Source organism: Salmo salar, chromosome 09 (genome assembly GCF_965601325.2).
Source record: "Salmo salar chromosome 09, fSalSal1, whole genome shotgun sequence".
In the NCBI taxonomy this organism is placed as follows: Eukaryota; Metazoa; Chordata; class Actinopteri; order Salmoniformes; family Salmonidae; genus Salmo; species Salmo salar.
Window position 1 is genome coordinate 88,980,746 of NC_138299.1, and position 18,321 is coordinate 88,999,066.

Here is an 18,321-nt window from a genome sequence, read left to right on the forward strand (position 1 = left end):
CCCAAAATGAAACGCTTTTTTTTTTTATTCATCGGAAGATATTTTTTGATTTACACAAACAAGATGCTAAATAAAAACATGAACATAAATAACCAGTATAAAACATCAATATTGCCAGTAATACTCCAAAATGCAATAGATTATAAACAGTCTATTTCTTTTCCGGTTTCTTTCTCCGCGGTCTGTGTGTCACCACGACTACTTAGGTCAGGGTTCAGGGTTTGAAGGTCAAGACACTTTGGATGACGTGTTTTTCCGAGTGTATTATGTCTCTATCCTATACCTCCCTAAACCTTCTTGGCTCAGCCTAGTTCACACATATACTTGCTCTGATACTACTATCATCAAAGCAATATATTTGTGAAAAATCTGGAGGCTTCAAATGCCTTGAAAGCAGCTGCATCTACACAAATAGCATCATACGACAACCGTCACTAGAGGAAGAGAGTAATTCTGCGACACAATAAAACATGAATGTGTCTTGCTCACACAGTGATCCTATTTGAATATAGTGTCTCTCTTTCAAAAAATACTATATGCTTCTTGCTTCTCAATGAAAGCGCCTCAGTACAAATGTTCATTTACTCAAACAATGAGTTACTTTTGCCTTGAGAGCTATTGCACACAACATGCAAATGGTACATTTGCCAATTTTGGAACTGTTGGATATAACAGACATACATATTGAACAAACACTTTTAGGTCATGTTTTGTTGAATCAGACAACCCTGTAAAATAATAACTTAGAATTTATATATAACTAATTTGGCACAGGTCAATCAGTCAGTCAGCTACCTTGTTATTTACATTTACATTTACATTGTTATGAAGTTAGTGAGCTATGCACTGATGAATGTCACTTATATCATACTGATTGTGATCACATATTAAACCATATGTCTAAGACTCTAAGGTAAGACGGTACTAGTTAAACATCTAATTAATAAATGCAATAACATTACTTAATTTATTCATTTTTTGGTTACCGTACGTTCAATTAATCCCCATTGGTCTGAAAAATAATTGGTAGATGACAATTTGCGGTTGGAGGTTGAACCCTGTTACATAAGAGGATACAGTAAGTGGTGAATGGTGGTGGTAATGAGATTTAGCAGAACAAAGGTCTTGGGGTTCAATAAAAACACTGGGTGTTGGTAATGACGGGTTATGAGGGATGGAACTCATAAAAATTCTAATGGGTTTAAACATGGGTTCAATCAAACTATAAACTGTAGTCCAGTCTCTTGAATCAATACATTCTCAGCTTCTTTGTTTCATACAGAGTTCCACCCCTCATAACGTGTAGCTGCGTGGAGTTCCATTGGCATTAGGGGTTTAGACAAAGATGATGCTGGGCGCTGTTGATAGGGGTTGTGAGGGTGAGCCCCGATCTGATCCTGATGAGCCTGAGGAGGAGGAAGAGTGACCGAGGAGATGCTCCTTCTCCCTGGGCAGGCAGGGCCCGCTGATGTGCTCGCTGTGGGAGTGGTAGAGACGCATGAAGGACAGGATGGAGTGGGTCAGCCACAATGCTGTCACACTCCACAGAGCAACCTGGAGAGAGCGAAAAAGATTATTATCAGTTAAAGTATATATTATAAGTATTATTGAATAGAGAAACAAAAAGAGAAAGAGAGTTATTACACAATAATAATAATAATAATAACACAAATAATAATAATAACAACAATGATAATAATAACAGCAACAATAATAATAACAGCAATAATAAGAAGAAGAAGAAGAAGAAGAGGGTGTAGGGGGAATAGAGAGAGCACAGAGAGGGAGAGCAAAACTGAAACTAAATCACAAGTACACTGACTCACTCATGTTAATGCAAAGCAGAAGATTTCTATTTTGAGCAGGGAAAGCCCACTGGCATGAGATATGTTCTATGGAGGACTACATACCTCTGCCAGAGTGAGCTCAGTGTAGAAGGAGGACGTCTCTACATCTAGGTACATGGGGACGGACTGGGATTCTGCACAGCTGCACGCCAACAGACAGAGACAATTTACTGTCAATACTTGACATGGCAACAGTCAAACCCCTGCAGCTTGACCCTCACACTCGCTGCAATGTATGCAACACACCGGTCGATGCACAGTACTAGGGCACAGAGTTTTTCCTGACCAAATGACCTGGCCTGCAAGACCCTAAAGTACGACCTGTTGATATGTATGCCTCAGTATATGAACATTACCTGTAGGGTCTGGTGTTGTCGTCTGTGACAGTGTTGCACCAGGAGGCCAGCCCCAGGGAGAGGGTGACACTAGCCCCTCCAGATAGGAACAACACACACAGGCTCAGGATCAGGGTCAGGAAGGCAGAGAACAAGGTGCTGGAAAATAAACATAGTAATAACATTGGTGACTGTGAACTACTGAAAACATTGTAATTTGACATAAACTGTTATAACTATGTAATAGCAGTTACCCATGACATATAGGACTAACAATGCATTGCACTATTTGATATTTCCTAATGGTCATTATTATTATTATTACCAGGCTATTTATGTCATTTATGTTTCCATTTGTATCGTTATTTATATATAGGCCTACTTGATGTACTATTGATTAACTATTTCAAAGCCCATGGAAAGTCTACTCACTCGTCAAGCCGTCCGTGGAGATAGAAGATGCTTCGCCAGCCCTGCGCAGCACCATACAGCACCGTGAAAACACCGACAAAAGTTGCGAACTGGCATGCAGCCGGTGGACCCCATTGCTGTACCACCAAGTGTGAAATCTCACCCTGTTCCACAGAAATGTCGGTTCGATTGTCCGTCCTCCAAGAACCAGTGGTGAAAAGCGCACAACGCCCTTTGAAAGCTGAGCCGTTTAGCGCCAGCGGGACAACCACCATCAACCCGGCCAGTACTGATAGGGTGTGAGCTGCGCAGTGAGCCACCAACAGTCGTCGATCAAGCTCCATATCCTAAGTCCAAAAGATCGATTAAAACGAACTAAATACAGGATATCTTCAGGCAGTACCGTCCCGTTTATTCGGTATTATCTTGAATTATTAAACTACCATGTGTCAAATTTCTGAAAGAAAACCGGATATTTAAAGAACAGCCTGCACGCAAACTGCCATTACAACACTCCCTTCTCCTTACAAATATGCCAGTGACGCACTTGCATACGACACATATTGGAGCTTTGGACACATTTCCTAGATAAGAGATGCCGTGAATTGCTGTCAAAACGTTATCATTTTGCAAATTTATTATTTGACTCAATCAATTGAGTGGTACTTTTTAATCATGGTACTTTTTAATCAATCATTATATATATATATATATATATATATAGCGACAAATATGTGTTTTTGAGTTATGCAAGATGCATGGGGCAGAATGTACGCCAGGGTCGAAAAGGGGTACAAAGCCGACCCCCACCTCTTGTCATTTAAAGTCGGTCAGTAGGACAACATTAATCCGGTCAACCTTCCTAACAATGGACCATTGCAAAAGTCTGTCCAATAAATCATTTATAGGATTATGTCATATAAATAAGACATACTGCAGCCTAGGTCATCTACAATTTATGAATTATTTTATTTGTTCCAAACAAACTTCTACAAACTTCTAGCACTCTTCATTAATTCACCAAAGACATACACATTACACAATTTTACTTTACAGTATTGATGAACGCGCTTTCATTGACGAATGCATCACAGAGTCATGTCCATGTTACTACAGCAGGTGGCGCTAAAAAACAATAACATCAGTTCTGTTGCAGTCAAATAGGTTAGGTTACTCTTGCCACAGAAGAAGAAAAAGCAGGAAGTGCTTGCCTGAACGCCAATGTTGTGATTGTTTGGATGTGCAGTAGCTAGGGGGACAAGTTCAAGTATTTTATTTGTCTTTTGTGTAAAGATCAATAGACTGTAAGGTGAGTCGCTATTAATTTTTTTTATAACGGTCAACATATGACCATGTCAGTTGGAAGTTGCCTTGCATCTTGTTCACTCGCATGCTTGTCTATCGCGCAAGCTAGCATAAAAAAACTACGTTTTTTTCTTGTTAGCTCGTACAGGACCTAGGTAGACCACATATAACGCCTTAGTGAATAAGTTGAAATGACTAGAAGATATTGTGATTAACATCAAGGGAAGGCTTCAGATTTCAGGGTAATAGCACCTCCAGTTCTTTACTCATAAGAAATCACACGTTTTATTGGTCACACACACATATTTAGCGATGATATTGCGGGTGTAGCGAAATACTTGTGTTCCTAGCTCCAACAGTGCAGTAACGTTAGTATCTAACAGTTCACAACAGTACATACAAATCTCAAAGTAAACAATGGAATTAATAAACATATACATATTTGGACGAGCAATGTCGGAGTGGCAGTGAGTAGAATACAGTATATACATATGAATTGAGTAAAACAGTATGTAAACATTATTAAAGTGACCAATGTTCCATGTCTATGTACATAGGGCAGCAGTCTCTAAGGTACAGGGTTGAGTAACCGGGTGGTAGCCGGCTAGTGACAGTGACTAAGTTTTGTCTTGAGATTTGGTGTTGGTGTGTACCACCCAGGTAACACAACAATGTGTCTAGTCATCTAATATCATGTCTTCTCATGTACTTATGTTCCCATCACCACTGGCCATCAAGTACCATGGCGAGTCCAGAGCCACCAGGTGGTGAGATTATGGAGCTGGGGGCCGGGGCTGCAGTGGCAAGCTGTTCAGGCTCTTCTTCTACCAGCCCTGGCCCCTCAGGTGCCAAAGTAGACTCCCAGCTCCAAGATGCTGTCCACCTAAAAATGGAGGGGAACAAATTCTACAAAGAGAAAAACCTTCGGTCTGCCATTGGACGTTACCACCGTTCATTGCTCGTTCTGCGTAGTTTAGACTCTGATGTCACTGCGGCAGTGAAGGGGTTTGGTCCTGAGGCTCCTGTACTCACTGCAGGACAAGAAGAACTACTCAGGAACACACAGGTCGACTGCTACAACAATTTAGCAGGTATTACAGGCCTCAATAAGTGGCATGCAGTGAATAATCATTTTAAAGTGATGTATAATGCTAAACACAATGCACAATCCCCCCTCTTTCTTGACTTATTTTTCTCCCTTTTCTGTCTCACCCCCTTTCTCAGCCTGTCTGTTGCAGAGAGAATGTGTAGACTATACGCGTGTCCAGGAGTACAGCTTGCGGGTGTTGCAGTGGCGTCCGGGTGACATCAAGGCCCTGTACAGAGCAGGAGTGGCCTCTCTGCAGCTGGGAAACGCACAGAGTGCCAAGCAATACCTCACTCAGGCCAGCAAAGGACAACCCAATGGTAGCTCAGCTTTTTGACTGCTCTCCCTACCATAGCCTTTGAGTAAAACAAAACAGTTTATTGATGAGTTGTTAGGGCGTGTTATAGGCATACTATTCTATATCCCAACAGAATGAAGTAGATCACAATATATTGTATTATTTTTGTGTCTAAATGCTTTTCCCATTCCCCTAATGTCGACTGAAATTTGAATAACTTTATTTGTCACTGTGTCTCTTTGACAGACACTAATGTGAGGAGGCACCTGCAGCAAGCGGAGGATAGGCTGAGCACAGAGTACCAGAAGGAGAAGGCTCTGTACCGAGGCATGTTCTCCTCCAGTCAAAGAGCCGGGGAGGGGGCCAGCGGAGGAGTCACCCAGAAATAAGTTCCCATCAGGAGGGATGTTCTGTTGTTCTGACCCTGAGGATTGAGAAGAGCAGTGGAGAAGAGGAAACAAACCTAGACTGGACACCTAAGAAGAGCTACAGCATGTTAGAGGGAATCGGCCTAAGCAAGGCCAGTTGGCTAATATTGATTACATAATATTTTGATCACATAATGAGTAGATATTTGCCTGATGACCAGCAGGAAGCTACGTTGTTGGAGGTTCAAAAGAGTTGAAGGTCAAAGTGAGGGTACTAAAAGAGACTGTTTTGTGCACTGTTCAAACTCAAAGTCCTATTATGCCTTCTGAATGTGGTTGTTTCTGGTCTAATGATCAGTCGAGTTACTTTTTGTGTACAAAATGTTTTGATTCAACTTAATAAATATTTTTTGAAATGACAGTGGTACACTGGCGTTACTACTGCGGTACACTGGCGTTACTACTGCGGTACACTGGCATTACTACTGCGGCACACTGGCGCTACTACTGCGGTACACTGGCGTTACTACTGCGGTACACTGGCGTTACTACTGCGGCACCCTGGCGTTACTACTGTGGTACACTGGCTCTACTCCAGCGGTACACTGGCGCTACTACTGCGGTACACTGGCGTTACTACTGCGGTACACTGGCGCTACTACTGCGGCACACTGGCGTTACTACTGCGGCACGCTGGCGTTACTACTGCGGTACACTGGCTCTACTACAGCGGTACACTGGCGCTACTACTGCGGTACACTGGCGCTACTACTGCGGTACACTGGCGTTACTACAGCGGTACACTGGCGTTACTACAGCGGTACACTGGCGTTACTACTGCGGTACACTGGCGTTACTACAGCGGTACACTGGCGTTACTACTGCGGTACACTGGCGTTACTACAGCGGTACACTGGCGCTACTACAGCGGTACACTGGCGCTACTACTGCGGTACACTGGCGTTACTACAGCGGTACACTGGCGTTACTACTGCGGTACACTGGCGTTACTACTGCGGTACACTGGCCTACTACAGCGGTACACTGGCGCTACTACAGCGGCACACTGGCGTTACTACTGCGGTACACTGGCGCTACTACAGCGAGGTGGATGGAAGTATTGAGAGTCAAATAAGTTGAATTAGTTGCCTTTTATTAATAATAATAATCCAAGATACACATATTTGTTTCAAATAACATTTTATTCTTAATTATTACTTTATTGATATCCATTTCAAAATCCTGAGCACAATATTAATTTATAGAATATTTTGTTTGCTGATTTTGGTCTTTATAGCCAATATGATTGTACTTCAAAGGCAACATACAGTGTATAAACTTCTATTTGATATACACTCAGAGAGAAGAAGAAGCTCACAGACTACCGATAGCTGTGACAGTCTACAGAGATAAGTCACAGAGCTGCATGCAAAGGGGACCACTCACACAGTCACACACAGTCGCATAGTACTACTGAGAGTCAAGTTCAACAGAATCAAGTTTAGAAAGGGAAAACATTGGCACCCCCTTATCACCCAAAATACTACTGCCTGAATATTGACTGTAACTCAGTGGCAAAAACACTTTCTGGGTGCATTCATTCATTGTGATTTTCTCACTTCCTCGACGTCTTGTGTTTCAAACTGAGAGACCTCACTGAGCTAAACACCCTTCTACTCAGGTCCCTCAGCGAGCGTGAGCGTGTGAGGGGTGCCCTACTTGGAGGGGATGGAGAGAACGATGGGGAGGAGAGAGGAGGAGAGAGGGAGGGACAGCTACCCTCTAGGCTCTGAGAGCTAGAGAGGTGGAAGAGGCTGGCAGTAGAGGACAAGCGCTTGTCTTCTTCTGCTCTTCCTCCAAACACCAACGGACGAACCCCCTCCACGCTGAGCTCCATGCCTCTGCCGATGTCCAGGGAGGAGGTCCACTGTGCCCCCCTCAGATGCTCCTCTTTTAGGGCTCGAGGATCCAGCACTTCCCCCTGGGACTCACTGCGGAACAGAGCCTGTCTGGATAGCCTCAGGCTGGAGCTACGCTTGTCCCAGCCACCACCACCACCCTTCCCTTTGCGTTTTGAGGCACTGCTCTCTTTCTGTCGCCTCTCTGTCTCTTTGTTGGCCTGCTGATTCTCCTTTTGGTAATTTTCCTTCTTTCTCCTGATCCCCTCTCTCTTCCACCTCTCCTTGTTCTCCTCCTCAGCCTCTTTCCCCCATGAATGCCCTTCGAAGTCCCTCCAGAGTTTGTCTGCCTCCTTCTTTGGCGTCTGGGCCCTGTTTTGACTGCCTTCCTCTCCCCAGTTGCTGCTGTAGCACCTCCCTTTCCTGTGGAAGCTGCTCACCGTCGATGCCCTCACCAACTCCCTGGACACGTGCTTCCCCTGGTAGAGCCCCTCCCCATCCACCCTCTTCCATCCTTCTCCCTCTCCATCTACCCTCCACCTGCCCCCTCCACCCCCTGCACACTGCCGTAGCGACCCCCCTCTGGGCCGGATGCCGATCCCTTGTGGTGAGCTGCTGTCACTGACACGAGGCAGGGAGCACTGGAATGGGTCATCCCGCCGGAACACAGAGAATGGAGTAGTGGCGAGGGGGGAGGGCTGGAGAGGGTGGGGTGGGGAGCGTACCCTGGGGCGGTCACGAGACGAGGGGGAAGAGGCAGTAGAGGAGGAGGGGTCGGATGGGGAAGGGGTTTGTTGGCAGTGGAAGGTATGTGTGTGGTGGTGGGTGACATGATGATGGGTGGATGGATGGGTTGAGGTGGACTGGTAAGGGTGATTGGGGCTACTGGAATGGGAACTGGAGGAGTTGGTGACACTGAGGGACAGATGGATCGGCCTCTGGGGGTCAAGGTCAGTCTCGTTACTGACGTGGAGGTGGCGGACACTGGAATAATCATGATGATGAGACTGGTGGTCATTCCGGGCTGTCTGGCGGGAGGAAGGGGAGGAGCTTTGGCCTTTAAACTCTGACCCCTGACCTTTTCTCTCGGTGTCGCTCTGGAAGCAGTCGACATCCAGCTCCACACCCTGCTCCATCAGGCCCACCACCACAGCCCGGGGCAGGCCAGAGAGACGGGAGATCTCCCCCACCATCGCTGAGTCCTCGCTGAGCTTACTCTGGCTGGCGTCCGGGGCAGTGATGCTGGGTTGACTCCTTGTCACTTTCCCTGGTGAAGAATCCAATCTACTCCAGTCCAGTGAGCGGGAGAATCCTAGACCTGACCCAGCCCCTGACCCGGTGACCTCCAGAGAGCTCCGGTGATTGAGATTGGAGGGACAGGTTGATATGCGTGGCCTCACCCTCAGGGCAGGGGTGGGAGTGGCGAGGGTGGAGAGGGAGGAGGTGGAAGGAGAGGGGGAGGCAGTGGGGGTAGCATGGTCACTCCTTAATCCACCACTAGTGCTAATACCTTCCTTCGAGTTTTTCTTGTCCAAACCCAGGTTTTTGTTCAGATTGGGGCTGAGGTTGAGACTGAGGTTGAGGTGGAGGTTGATTTTGAGGTCTTCTCCTGTCACTGAGGGCAGGTTGCCCAGGTTGATGGAGTTCCTACTGGCCTTCTTACCGATACTGCTGAGGCTGACCCGTGCAGAGTTTCCCAGAAAAGACTTGCAGGGCGTCATACTGCCCCCTGTCAAGTTGGAGGGGGTACTGCGGCTCTCAAAGGCCGACAGTGACTGAGTGGAGCCGTGGCCAGGGGTTCTGGGGCCCTTGGGGATGGCGGTAAGGGTGGTGTCAGGGGGGGCAATCCGGCTTCTGTACTGGTGAGCCAGCCTGGTGATGTACTGCTCCAGCTGGGTGAAGGTGGAGGGCTGAGGAGGCTGGGGGGGCCGGAAGAGGGGGGTGGACTGAGATTCTTCAGCCTGGGTAGAGGAGTCCGGACTCGGCGAGAGACGAGGGGAGGGAGAGGGGTCCTGACTGTAGGTGAAGAGGGGGCTCTGGAGGGCCACGGCATGGAGGGGGCTGGGGTATGGGTACACCTCCTTGGTCCTCCGGGACACCAGGTCAGAACAGAACCTGGGGTCGAGTTGGGGTCGGGGGTCAGGGAGCGAGAGGAGGGAGCCGGCATGGGGGTCGCCCAGGCTGGCGCACAGGTCAGACAGGAAGAAAAGGCTGTTCATTTCCAGGTCAACTGGGATCAAAGGACGAGAGACAGAAAGTTGATGAATGTCAGTCAGCTTATAAAGAAGCAAAAGCATTTATCTAGGACTATGGTCCCAGGACTCCCTGGAAAACAGTGACATTTATCTAGGACTATGGTCCCAGGACTCCCTGGAAAACAGTGACATTTATCTAGGACTATGGTCCCAGGACTCCCTGGAAAACAGTGACATTTATCTAGGACTATGGTCCCAGGACTCCCTGGAAAACAGTGACATTTATCTAGGACTATGGTCCCAGGACTCCCTGGAAAACAGTGACATTTATCTAGGACTATGGTCCCAGGACTCCCTGGAAAACAGTGACATTTATCTAGGACTATGGTCCCAGGACTCCCTGGAAAACAGTGACAATTATGTCTGAATGGCCTCTACTGGTTAAATACAGATGAACTGTACTGAAGAGTGAGTGCATTTATATTTATCTGACCCGTAGACACTGGTCTCCTATCAGCGATCTCTGTGGTCTCCTCAATGCTCTGAGTTCTTGGCTGCTGCGTGGCCTCCGGCCACTGGGTGTCTCTGTGGTCTGCAGAGAGGGCCCGCTGCTCCCACAGCCTGAATGCTCCCCCTGAGGGTGGTCCAGGTCCAGCCCGGACTAGCCCACCTTTTCCTGGACCCCCCTGGGCCAGGGATGCCTCACTGGACACAGAGTAGCAGGAGTCTGATAGGGAGCTGCCACTGACTGAATAAAAACCTACAAAAGGATGGAGGGTGGGAGAAATAAAGAGGGAGGAAGAGAGATGGGGAGCGAGAAAGGGAGAGAGAGATAGAGAGCGAGAAAGCAAGACAGAGTGTAGGCCCAGAGAGAGAGTGAGAAGGTGGTCACCAGAGAGAGTGATTAAGTGGTGTTGAGAAGATAACAAGAGAGGGGTAAATAAAGGAACAGGGAGAGGAGAGGGTTAATATTTAATATGGCTTTTCTACATGGTGTCTCACAAAGTAAACAAAACTGTGTTATTGGCCAAAGCCAGGGCCAGATTACAGAATGGGCATGCAGGGCTGGAGGTCAGGGCCCCCCCAGATAACATATGAACACATCATAAGCCCCCTGGAGGTACTGTAGGTGCCCCGGGTCCCCAGAATTGGTTGTCCGGCCCTGGCCAAAGCCCTATGGGTGTCACAGACCACCCCCAAATTACGCCCCAGTAGTACAATCACACAACCACACAGCCCAGTACCTGAGCTGGGCCTGGAGTAATAGTCCAGCTGGACTGCACCATCAAGGTCCGGGGGTAAGAGCAGGTCAGACGGAGCATCCCAAGAGAGGGTGGAGCAGCGTGAGTTATCCCCACCATCCCCATCAACTCTGGAATGAACCGGCCCATCTCCTCCAGAGTTCCCCCCACTGTCCTTGTCCAACGTGCTGGTGTGGCATGGTAACACTGTTTCTGAAGAAGAGGGAACCTGAAAGACAGAAAACAGGGGTATTCAAGTCACAACATGTCTTTAAAGAGATGATAATTAGAGAGTGGTGTAGAATGGATCTCTAATGTTCTTATTAACAAACACTGATGTCATCAGCCTAACTGGAAGTTCTACAACACTCGTGAACATGATGTGTTCTTTCCCCTCAATAGCCAATACATGACTTTCTTCTTACTTAGATGAATGTGATGGCCCGTGACCCCTGTGGTGATGCCCTATATTAGCAGGATAGGGTTATGGGGTGGAGGGGACAACAGGGGGCTTTGTTCACAGTCAGGCCTGATCAATCCTCCATTACTACGGAGATAAACAGGAGACAATACAGGTGACTCATACTGCCTAACTGAGAGGGGAAGACAGGTCTGTGTCCCAAATGGTTCCCTATGGTGCCCATAGGGTAATGGTCAAAAGTAGTGCACAACATAGGGAATAGGGTGCCATTTAGGATGGTACCTCACTCAGAGGGGGAGAGAGGGGGACTTTAAGGAATAACAGGGGAAGACAGATGACTTAACAAAGAGCAGTGGGGGCAGGAGGAGAGGGGGATAAGGGAGGATGACAGGGATAAGGGAGGATGACAGGGTGAGGGCAGGAGGAGACGGGGATAAGGGAGGATGACAGGGATAAGGGAGGATGACAGGGATAAGGGAGGATGACGGGGTGGGGGCAGGAGGAGAGGGGGATAAGGGAGGATGACAGGGATAAGGGAGGATGACAGGGATAAGGGAGGATGACGGGGGTGGGGGCAGGAGGAGAGGGGGATAAGGGAGGATGACAGGGGGGTGGGGGCAGGAGGAGAGGGGGATAATGGAGGATGACGGGGGTGGGGGCAGGAGGAGAGGGGGATAAGGGAGGATGACAGGGGGGTGGGGGCAGGAGGAGAGGGGGATAATGGAGGATGACGGGGGTGGGGGCAGGAGGAGAGGGGGATAAGGGAGGATGACAGGGGGGTGGGGGCAGGAGGAGAGGGGGATAACGGAGGATGACCGGGGGGTGGGGGCAGGAGGAGAGGGGGATAACGGAGGATGACCGGGGGGTGGGGGCAGGAGGAGAGGGGGATAATGGAGGATGACGGGGGTGGGGGCAGGAGGAGAGGGGGATAAGGGAGGATGACAGGGGGGTGGGGGCAGGAGGAGAGGGGGATAATGGAGGATGACGGGGGTGGGGGCAGGAGGAGAGGGGGATAAGGGAGGATGACAGGGGGGTGGGGGCAGGAGGAGAGGGGGATAATGGAGGATGACGGGGGTGGGGGCAGGAGGAGAGGGGGATAAGGGAGGATGACAGGGGGGTGGGGGCAGGAGGAGAGGGGGATAACGGAGGATGACCGGGGGGTGGGGGCAGGAGGAGAGGGGGATAACGGAGGATGACCGGGGGGTGGGGGCAGGAGGAGAGGGGGATAACGGAGGATGACCGGGGGTGGGGGCAGGAGGAGAGGGGGATAACGGAGGATGACCGGGGGTGGGGGCAGGAGGAGAGGGGGATAACGGAGGATGACCGGGGGGTGGGGGCAGGAGGAGAGGGGGATAATGGAGGATGACCGGGGGTGGGGGCAGGAGGAGAGGGGGATAAGGGAGGATGACCGGGGGTGGGGGCAGGAGGAGAGGGGGATAAGGGAGGATGACCGGGGGTGGGGGCAGGAGGAGAGGGGGATAAGGGAGGATGACCGGGGGTGGGGGCAGGAGGAGAGGGGGATAAGGGAGGATGACCGGGGGTGGGGGCAGGAGGAGAGGGGGATAAGGGAGGATGACCGGGGGTGGGGGAGGATGACCGGGGGGTGGGGGCAGGAGGATGACGGGGATAATGGAGGATGACCGGGGGGTGGGGGCAGGAGGATGACGGGGATAATGGAGGATGACCGGGGGTGGGGGAAGGGAAAAACGTTGAATCCTGCTTATCTCTTCTTCAGCTTACAAGCTTTGCTTCGTTCTCTCTCTCTCTCTCTCTCTCTCTCTCTCTCTCTCTCCCCCTGTCTCCTTCTCTCTTTCTTCTGCTACTTTTAGTTAGAAAAGTCATTTTCTAAGGGGAAGTGAGTGGGTGCTTGAGAGTGGGGGAGCTAAGGGTGAGTGAAAAGAGGGGAGTGAAAGAGTGAGTGAGTCAGGGTGAGGATAAGTGTGATGAATACCCCGCTCAACCCCCATAATATCTTAAAGCTACCCCCTCCTCATCATAGCTACAGCTGCTCTCAATTCAATTCAATTGAAAGGCGTTTATTGTCATGGGAAACATATGTTTACATTGCCAAAGCAAGTGAAATAGATAATAAACAAAAGTGAAATAAACAGTAAAAAATAAACAGTTAACATTACACTCACAAAAGTTCCATAGGAAATGAGACATTTCAAATGTCATATTATGTCTATATACACTGCTGTTACGATGTGCAAATGCTCGGGTTCCTGCTCACTCTCCACCCACACAACAGACCTAGCAGAAGAACATTCAACTCATCCAGAGCCTGCCTGCCTGCCTGCCTGCCTGCCTGCCTGCCTGCCTGCCTGCCTGCCTGCCTGCCTGCCTGCCTGCCTGCCTGCCACACTCTAAAACACAAATAGCAAATGCCCTAAGATTCGCACGCACACTAGCGTGCACATGCACACAAACACACACATAGAAAGTGAGCTCATACACACAGTTGCACACACACACACAGTTGCGCAAGTGGGCACGCATACACACACACTGATAACCGTCAGGGCCATGTACAAACACACGTACACCCCCACTCTTCTATGGACATGAAGTTACCACAGTGTAAACTTATAGTATGAGATGAGGAAGAGAGAGAGAGGCAGGTGGGGGCCCCTCAGTGCTAACAGTACTGTAATATGATATCCTTCTATGTGAGACAGAGACACAGTCATTTTCCCTAAAGGTACAATATGTCCACACAATGCACAGACAAATTACAGAAAATACTCCAATAAGAATGACGGACTACATAATATGAACGTATAACATACTTTTGTGACGTACTTTCATGAAGCATCTATGTAGGGCTTACGAACACTTTATAAATGCTCTATAAAGCCTTTATAAGATATTTTCAAAATGGGACGCATCTTTTTTGAGACGTTGGGAAAGATAGGCTACATTATTAACAGCACTTGCAGGCAGATATTGGTTATGCACCTGCACACTGCATTATTGATGAATTCTGTTGACTGTAACTGAAGAAGCAGAGGAGCCTGATGTTTCAACCCAAGATAATTCCCTCTGACATCATGTTTATCTGTATGGGCTGGGGGTTGATATAGGGCCAGCAATACATGTAATGGTGCAAATGTACATCTCCTCTTCCCTCTCCTCTTCCCACTCTCCTTTCCCCTCTCCTCTTACCACTCTCCTCTTCCCTCTCTCCTCTTCCCTCTCTCCTCTTCCCTCTCTCCTCTTCCCTCTCTCCTCTTCCCTCTCTCCTCTTCCCTCTCTCTTCTCTCCTCTTCCCTCTCTCCTCTTCCCTCTCCTCTCCCCTCTCCTCTCCTCTCCTCTCTCCTCTCCCCTCTCCTCTTCCCTCCTCTCTCCTCTCCCCTCTCCTCTCCCCTCTCCTCTTCCCTCTCTTCTCTCCCCTCTCTCCTCTTCCCTCTCTTCTCTCTCTCCTCTCTCCTCTCCCCTCTCCTCTTCCCTCTCTTCTCTCTTCTCTCCCCTCTCTCCTCTCCCCTCCCCTCTCCTCTTCCCTCTCTCCTCTTCCCTCTCTCCTCTCTCCTCTCATCTTCCCTCTCTTCTCTCCCCTCTCTCCTCTCCTCTCCTCTCCTCTCTCCTCTCCCCTCTCCTCTTCCCTCTCTTCTCTCCCCTCTCTCCTCTCTCCTCTCCCCTCTCCTCTTCCCTCTCTCCTCTTCCCTCTCTCCTCTTCCCTCTCTCCTCTCTCCTCTCATCTTCCCTCTCTCCTCTTCCCTCTCTCCTCTTCCCTCTCTTCTCTCCCCTCTCTCCTCTCCTCTCCTCTCCTCTCTCCTCTCCCCTCTCCCCTCTCCTCTTCCCTCTCTTCTCTCCCCTCTCTCCTCTCTCCTCTCCCCTCTCCTCTTCCCTCTCTCCTCTTCCCTCTCTCCTCTCTCCTCTTCCCTCTCCTCTCCCCTCTCCCCTCTCCTCTTCCCTCCTCTCCCTTCTCCCCTCTCCTCTTCCCTCTCTCCTCTCCCCTCTCTCCTCTCTCCTCTCCCCTCTCTCCTCTCCCCTCTCCTCTCCTCTCTCCTCTTCCCTCTCTCCTCTTCCCTCTCTTCTCTCCCCTCTCTCCTCTTCCCTCTCTCCTCTCCCCTCTCCTCTTCCCTCTCTCATCTTCCCTCTCTTCTCTCCCCTCTCTCCTCTCCTCTCCTCTCCCCTCTCCTCTTCCCTCTCTTCTCTCCCCTCTCCTCTTCCCTCTCTTCTCTCCCCTCTCTCCTCTCCCCTCTCCTCTCCCCTCTCCTCTCTCCTCTCCTCTTCCCTCTCTTCTCTCCCCTCTCTCCTCTCCCCTCTCCTCTCCCCTCTCCTCTTCCCTCTCTCCTCTTCCCTCTCTCCCTTCTCCTCTTCCCTCTCTCCCCTTCCCTCTCTTCTCTCCCCTCTCTCCTCTCCCCTCTCCTCTCCCCTCTCCTCTTCCCTCTCTCCTCTTCCCTCTCTCCCTTCTCCTCTTCCCTCTCTCCTCTTCCCTCTCTTCTCTCCCCAGTGGGCAGAATTGGAGAGGTGATAACGTGTCATGTTGAAAATAACAACAGCAGAAGCAACTTGTCTCTTCATTTGTTGTTTAATATGCAAATCAGCTCTGCGTTGGCGGGTGGAAAGGCAGCTACAGCGCTAGTCTCTGTGGTGTGGGTGATGACTAATACCATTTAACATAGCTTAGGATGGATGCTGCTGAAAGCCACAGGGAACCTATGGAGAATAAATCGATGCAGGGTTTCTGAGAAGGAAAAAGCAGTAAGTAGAATGCTGTGCTGATTCATTCCCTCGGGATCTGATGACCATGCTCTATTTGATTAATAAAAGAGAATGACTTGAATTGTCCCTATTACTGGAGCTAAGTGACTGTTCACCAACCACTGTAACAACAAAGCTACATGAGGTCAGGGTTAAGACCTACAGACTATCAGGTTCAACTTCAGACTTCAAACTCAGATATGAGGCAGTGTAGGACTATGTGGCCTTCTGCATTCTAGTCTTAGTATTGTACCAAATAGGCCTAACAGATGTCCACATGGTACAATGAAAGCTGAAGGCTGCATCCATGGTGAAAGAGTTCAAGTGAATAACAATAACTTTATTCAATAGGTCAACAACTTACACTTGCGCCAAGTTGTTTTACTATGGGGCTCCCCAATCAAATAATCTTATCTCACACAAAAAGATAAACTTATTCCCATACTACAGTAGCCTACTTACAAAGAAGACGTTTGTTCAATACAAAATATAGAACTCTGTAGAAATCTACAGAATGACCTGAACTAGGAGTAGGATTGTATCTATATGGTGTGTACCACAGTGTACATTCTTTACACAGATACATTTCTATGAGATGTCCTTGGGGAAAACTGGAATGTGAAATAGATGTGGGCATTGACACTCATCATATTAGATCCAGAAGGGGACAGAACCATAACACCATTTGTCTTCTTAACCTTGACTGATACACGACGGAATTAGAAGCAGTAGAGGCGGATGGATTGCTGTCAATTCTATTAGACAGATCAAACACCTTTGTGTAATCAATGTAGCTCCGTGCTTATGACTCCATCGCTCAATCAGTGGAGAAGCGCAGCAGTCTGTTTGATGGAACGGGATGGGAATGCCTTGCTTGCAGATCAGTATGCATTCATATTTAATAACAACCAGTCTTGTCAAGAGATCTGGGTCTACATACACACTGACCTGTTGCCTGCGGGATATCGCAGAGCCATCGATGGCTGCGCTCTCGAGGTTTTCCTCCTGTTTATCAGTGATGACAGTCACGGTGGTATCGGTGCTGCTGGTGTCTTTGAGGTCTAGTTCCGCATCGATCATGTCTAGATGTTGTCCCCGGAGCAGGTCCAGCTCTAGGATTCCGGCCAGGGTCGCTTTCAGCCGCTCGCCAATCCGAACCCGCTCGGTGCCCGACCAGAGCGAATTCACACAGCTGCGGCGGCCAGCCATTGTGGCGGCTGAATCGGCGGTGCTTGAAGAGCTTGGTGAGCTCATGAGCTTGGTCTCAATCACAATGGGCTATGGTCCAGCACAAGTCAGTGCAACATATGTTCTGACAATCAACAATAGCAACATTGTATCCTCCCGCCCAGCTCAACCAATCATTTGTTGGCAAAATTGCCTAGCCTACTTAATTATATCTCAACCATAAGATTAGAGGCTACATTGAAGCATGCTGACTAAAGATTCACATGTATAACACTAAGGAGATTATCAAATCATATTCCATCTTAATCCTCGACATTGGTTTCATATTATGATCACCCAACTGTAACGACCAAGAAAAAAGTGTATGTGTGGGGGGGGGGGGGGCACTCACGACTCCCAACAACATCAACTTTGCTGACAACACGATGGTGGTCAGACTGATGAGACAGCCTACAAGGAGGATGTCAGAAACCTGGTAGTGTGGTGCTGGGACAACAACCTCTACCCCAATGTCAGCAAGACCAAGGAGCTGATCGGGGACTTCAAGAAACAGGGTCTGCAGTGGAGAGGCTCAAGAGTTTCAAGTTCCTCAGTGTCCACATCACTGAACTCTTAACATGGTCCTCTCACACCAGCACAGTCATGAAGAAAGCATGGCAGTGCCTCTTCTACCTCAGGAGGCTGATACGATTTGGCATGGCCCCTCTAATCCTTCGGAACTTTTACAGCTGCACCATCGAGAGAATCCTGACTGGTTGTATCACCGTCTGGTATGGCAACTGCACCGCCCTTGACCTGTAAGGCCCTACAGAGGGTGGTGTGGACGGCCCAGAGTGTCACTGGAAGTGAGCTCCCAGCCATCCAGGACCTTCAAGCCAGACGGTGTCTGAGAAAGGCCTGTTCTCCATGCTCTTGCCATAAGACTGTTAAAAGGCCAACAACTACTGCTCCCCCTCACCTATGCTGCTGATTTATTATTACCACTACGCTTCTGCTAAAATTATTATTGATTCGATTTAT

The 18,321-nt window shown here is 49.0% G+C and overlaps 3 protein-coding genes across 3 annotated transcripts; 1 reads left to right on the plus strand and 2 right to left on the minus strand.

Annotated features, from left to right (window-relative positions):
- Nucleotides 1–7: 7 nt before the first annotated feature.
- Nucleotides 8–3,084, minus strand: zgc:153018 (Transmembrane protein 179). Its single transcript, NM_001173590.1, has 4 exons — nucleotides 2,615–3,084; nucleotides 2,204–2,341; nucleotides 1,911–1,989; nucleotides 8–1,554 (listed from the first exon to the last, which is right to left on the minus strand). Exons 1-4 carry the CDS (start codon nucleotides 2,935–2,937, stop codon nucleotides 1,336–1,338), a joined length of 759 nt encoding a protein of 252 aa, NP_001167061.1. The 5' UTR covers nucleotides 2,938–3,084; the 3' UTR covers nucleotides 8–1,335.
- A 693-nt stretch (nucleotides 3,085–3,777) lies between these two features.
- ttc9c (tetratricopeptide repeat domain 9C) lies at nucleotides 3,778–6,072 on the plus strand. Its single transcript, XM_014212931.2, has 4 exons — nucleotides 3,778–3,902; nucleotides 4,637–4,989; nucleotides 5,123–5,305; nucleotides 5,530–6,072. The coding sequence occupies exons 2-4, from the start codon at nucleotides 4,641–4,643 to the stop codon at nucleotides 5,670–5,672; spliced, it is 675 nt and encodes a 224-aa protein (XP_014068406.2). The 5' UTR covers nucleotides 3,778–3,902; nucleotides 4,637–4,640; the 3' UTR covers nucleotides 5,673–6,072.
- An 809-nt stretch (nucleotides 6,073–6,881) lies between these two features.
- Nucleotides 6,882–17,382, minus strand: LOC106612090 (uncharacterized). Its single transcript, XM_014212930.3, has 4 exons — nucleotides 17,062–17,382; nucleotides 10,989–11,214; nucleotides 10,238–10,504; nucleotides 6,882–9,779 (listed from the first exon to the last, which is right to left on the minus strand). The coding sequence occupies exons 1-4, from the start codon at nucleotides 17,365–17,367 to the stop codon at nucleotides 7,267–7,269; spliced, it is 3,312 nt and encodes a 1,103-aa protein (XP_014068405.3). The 5' UTR covers nucleotides 17,368–17,382; the 3' UTR covers nucleotides 6,882–7,266.
- Nucleotides 17,383–18,321: the final 939 nt, after the last annotated feature.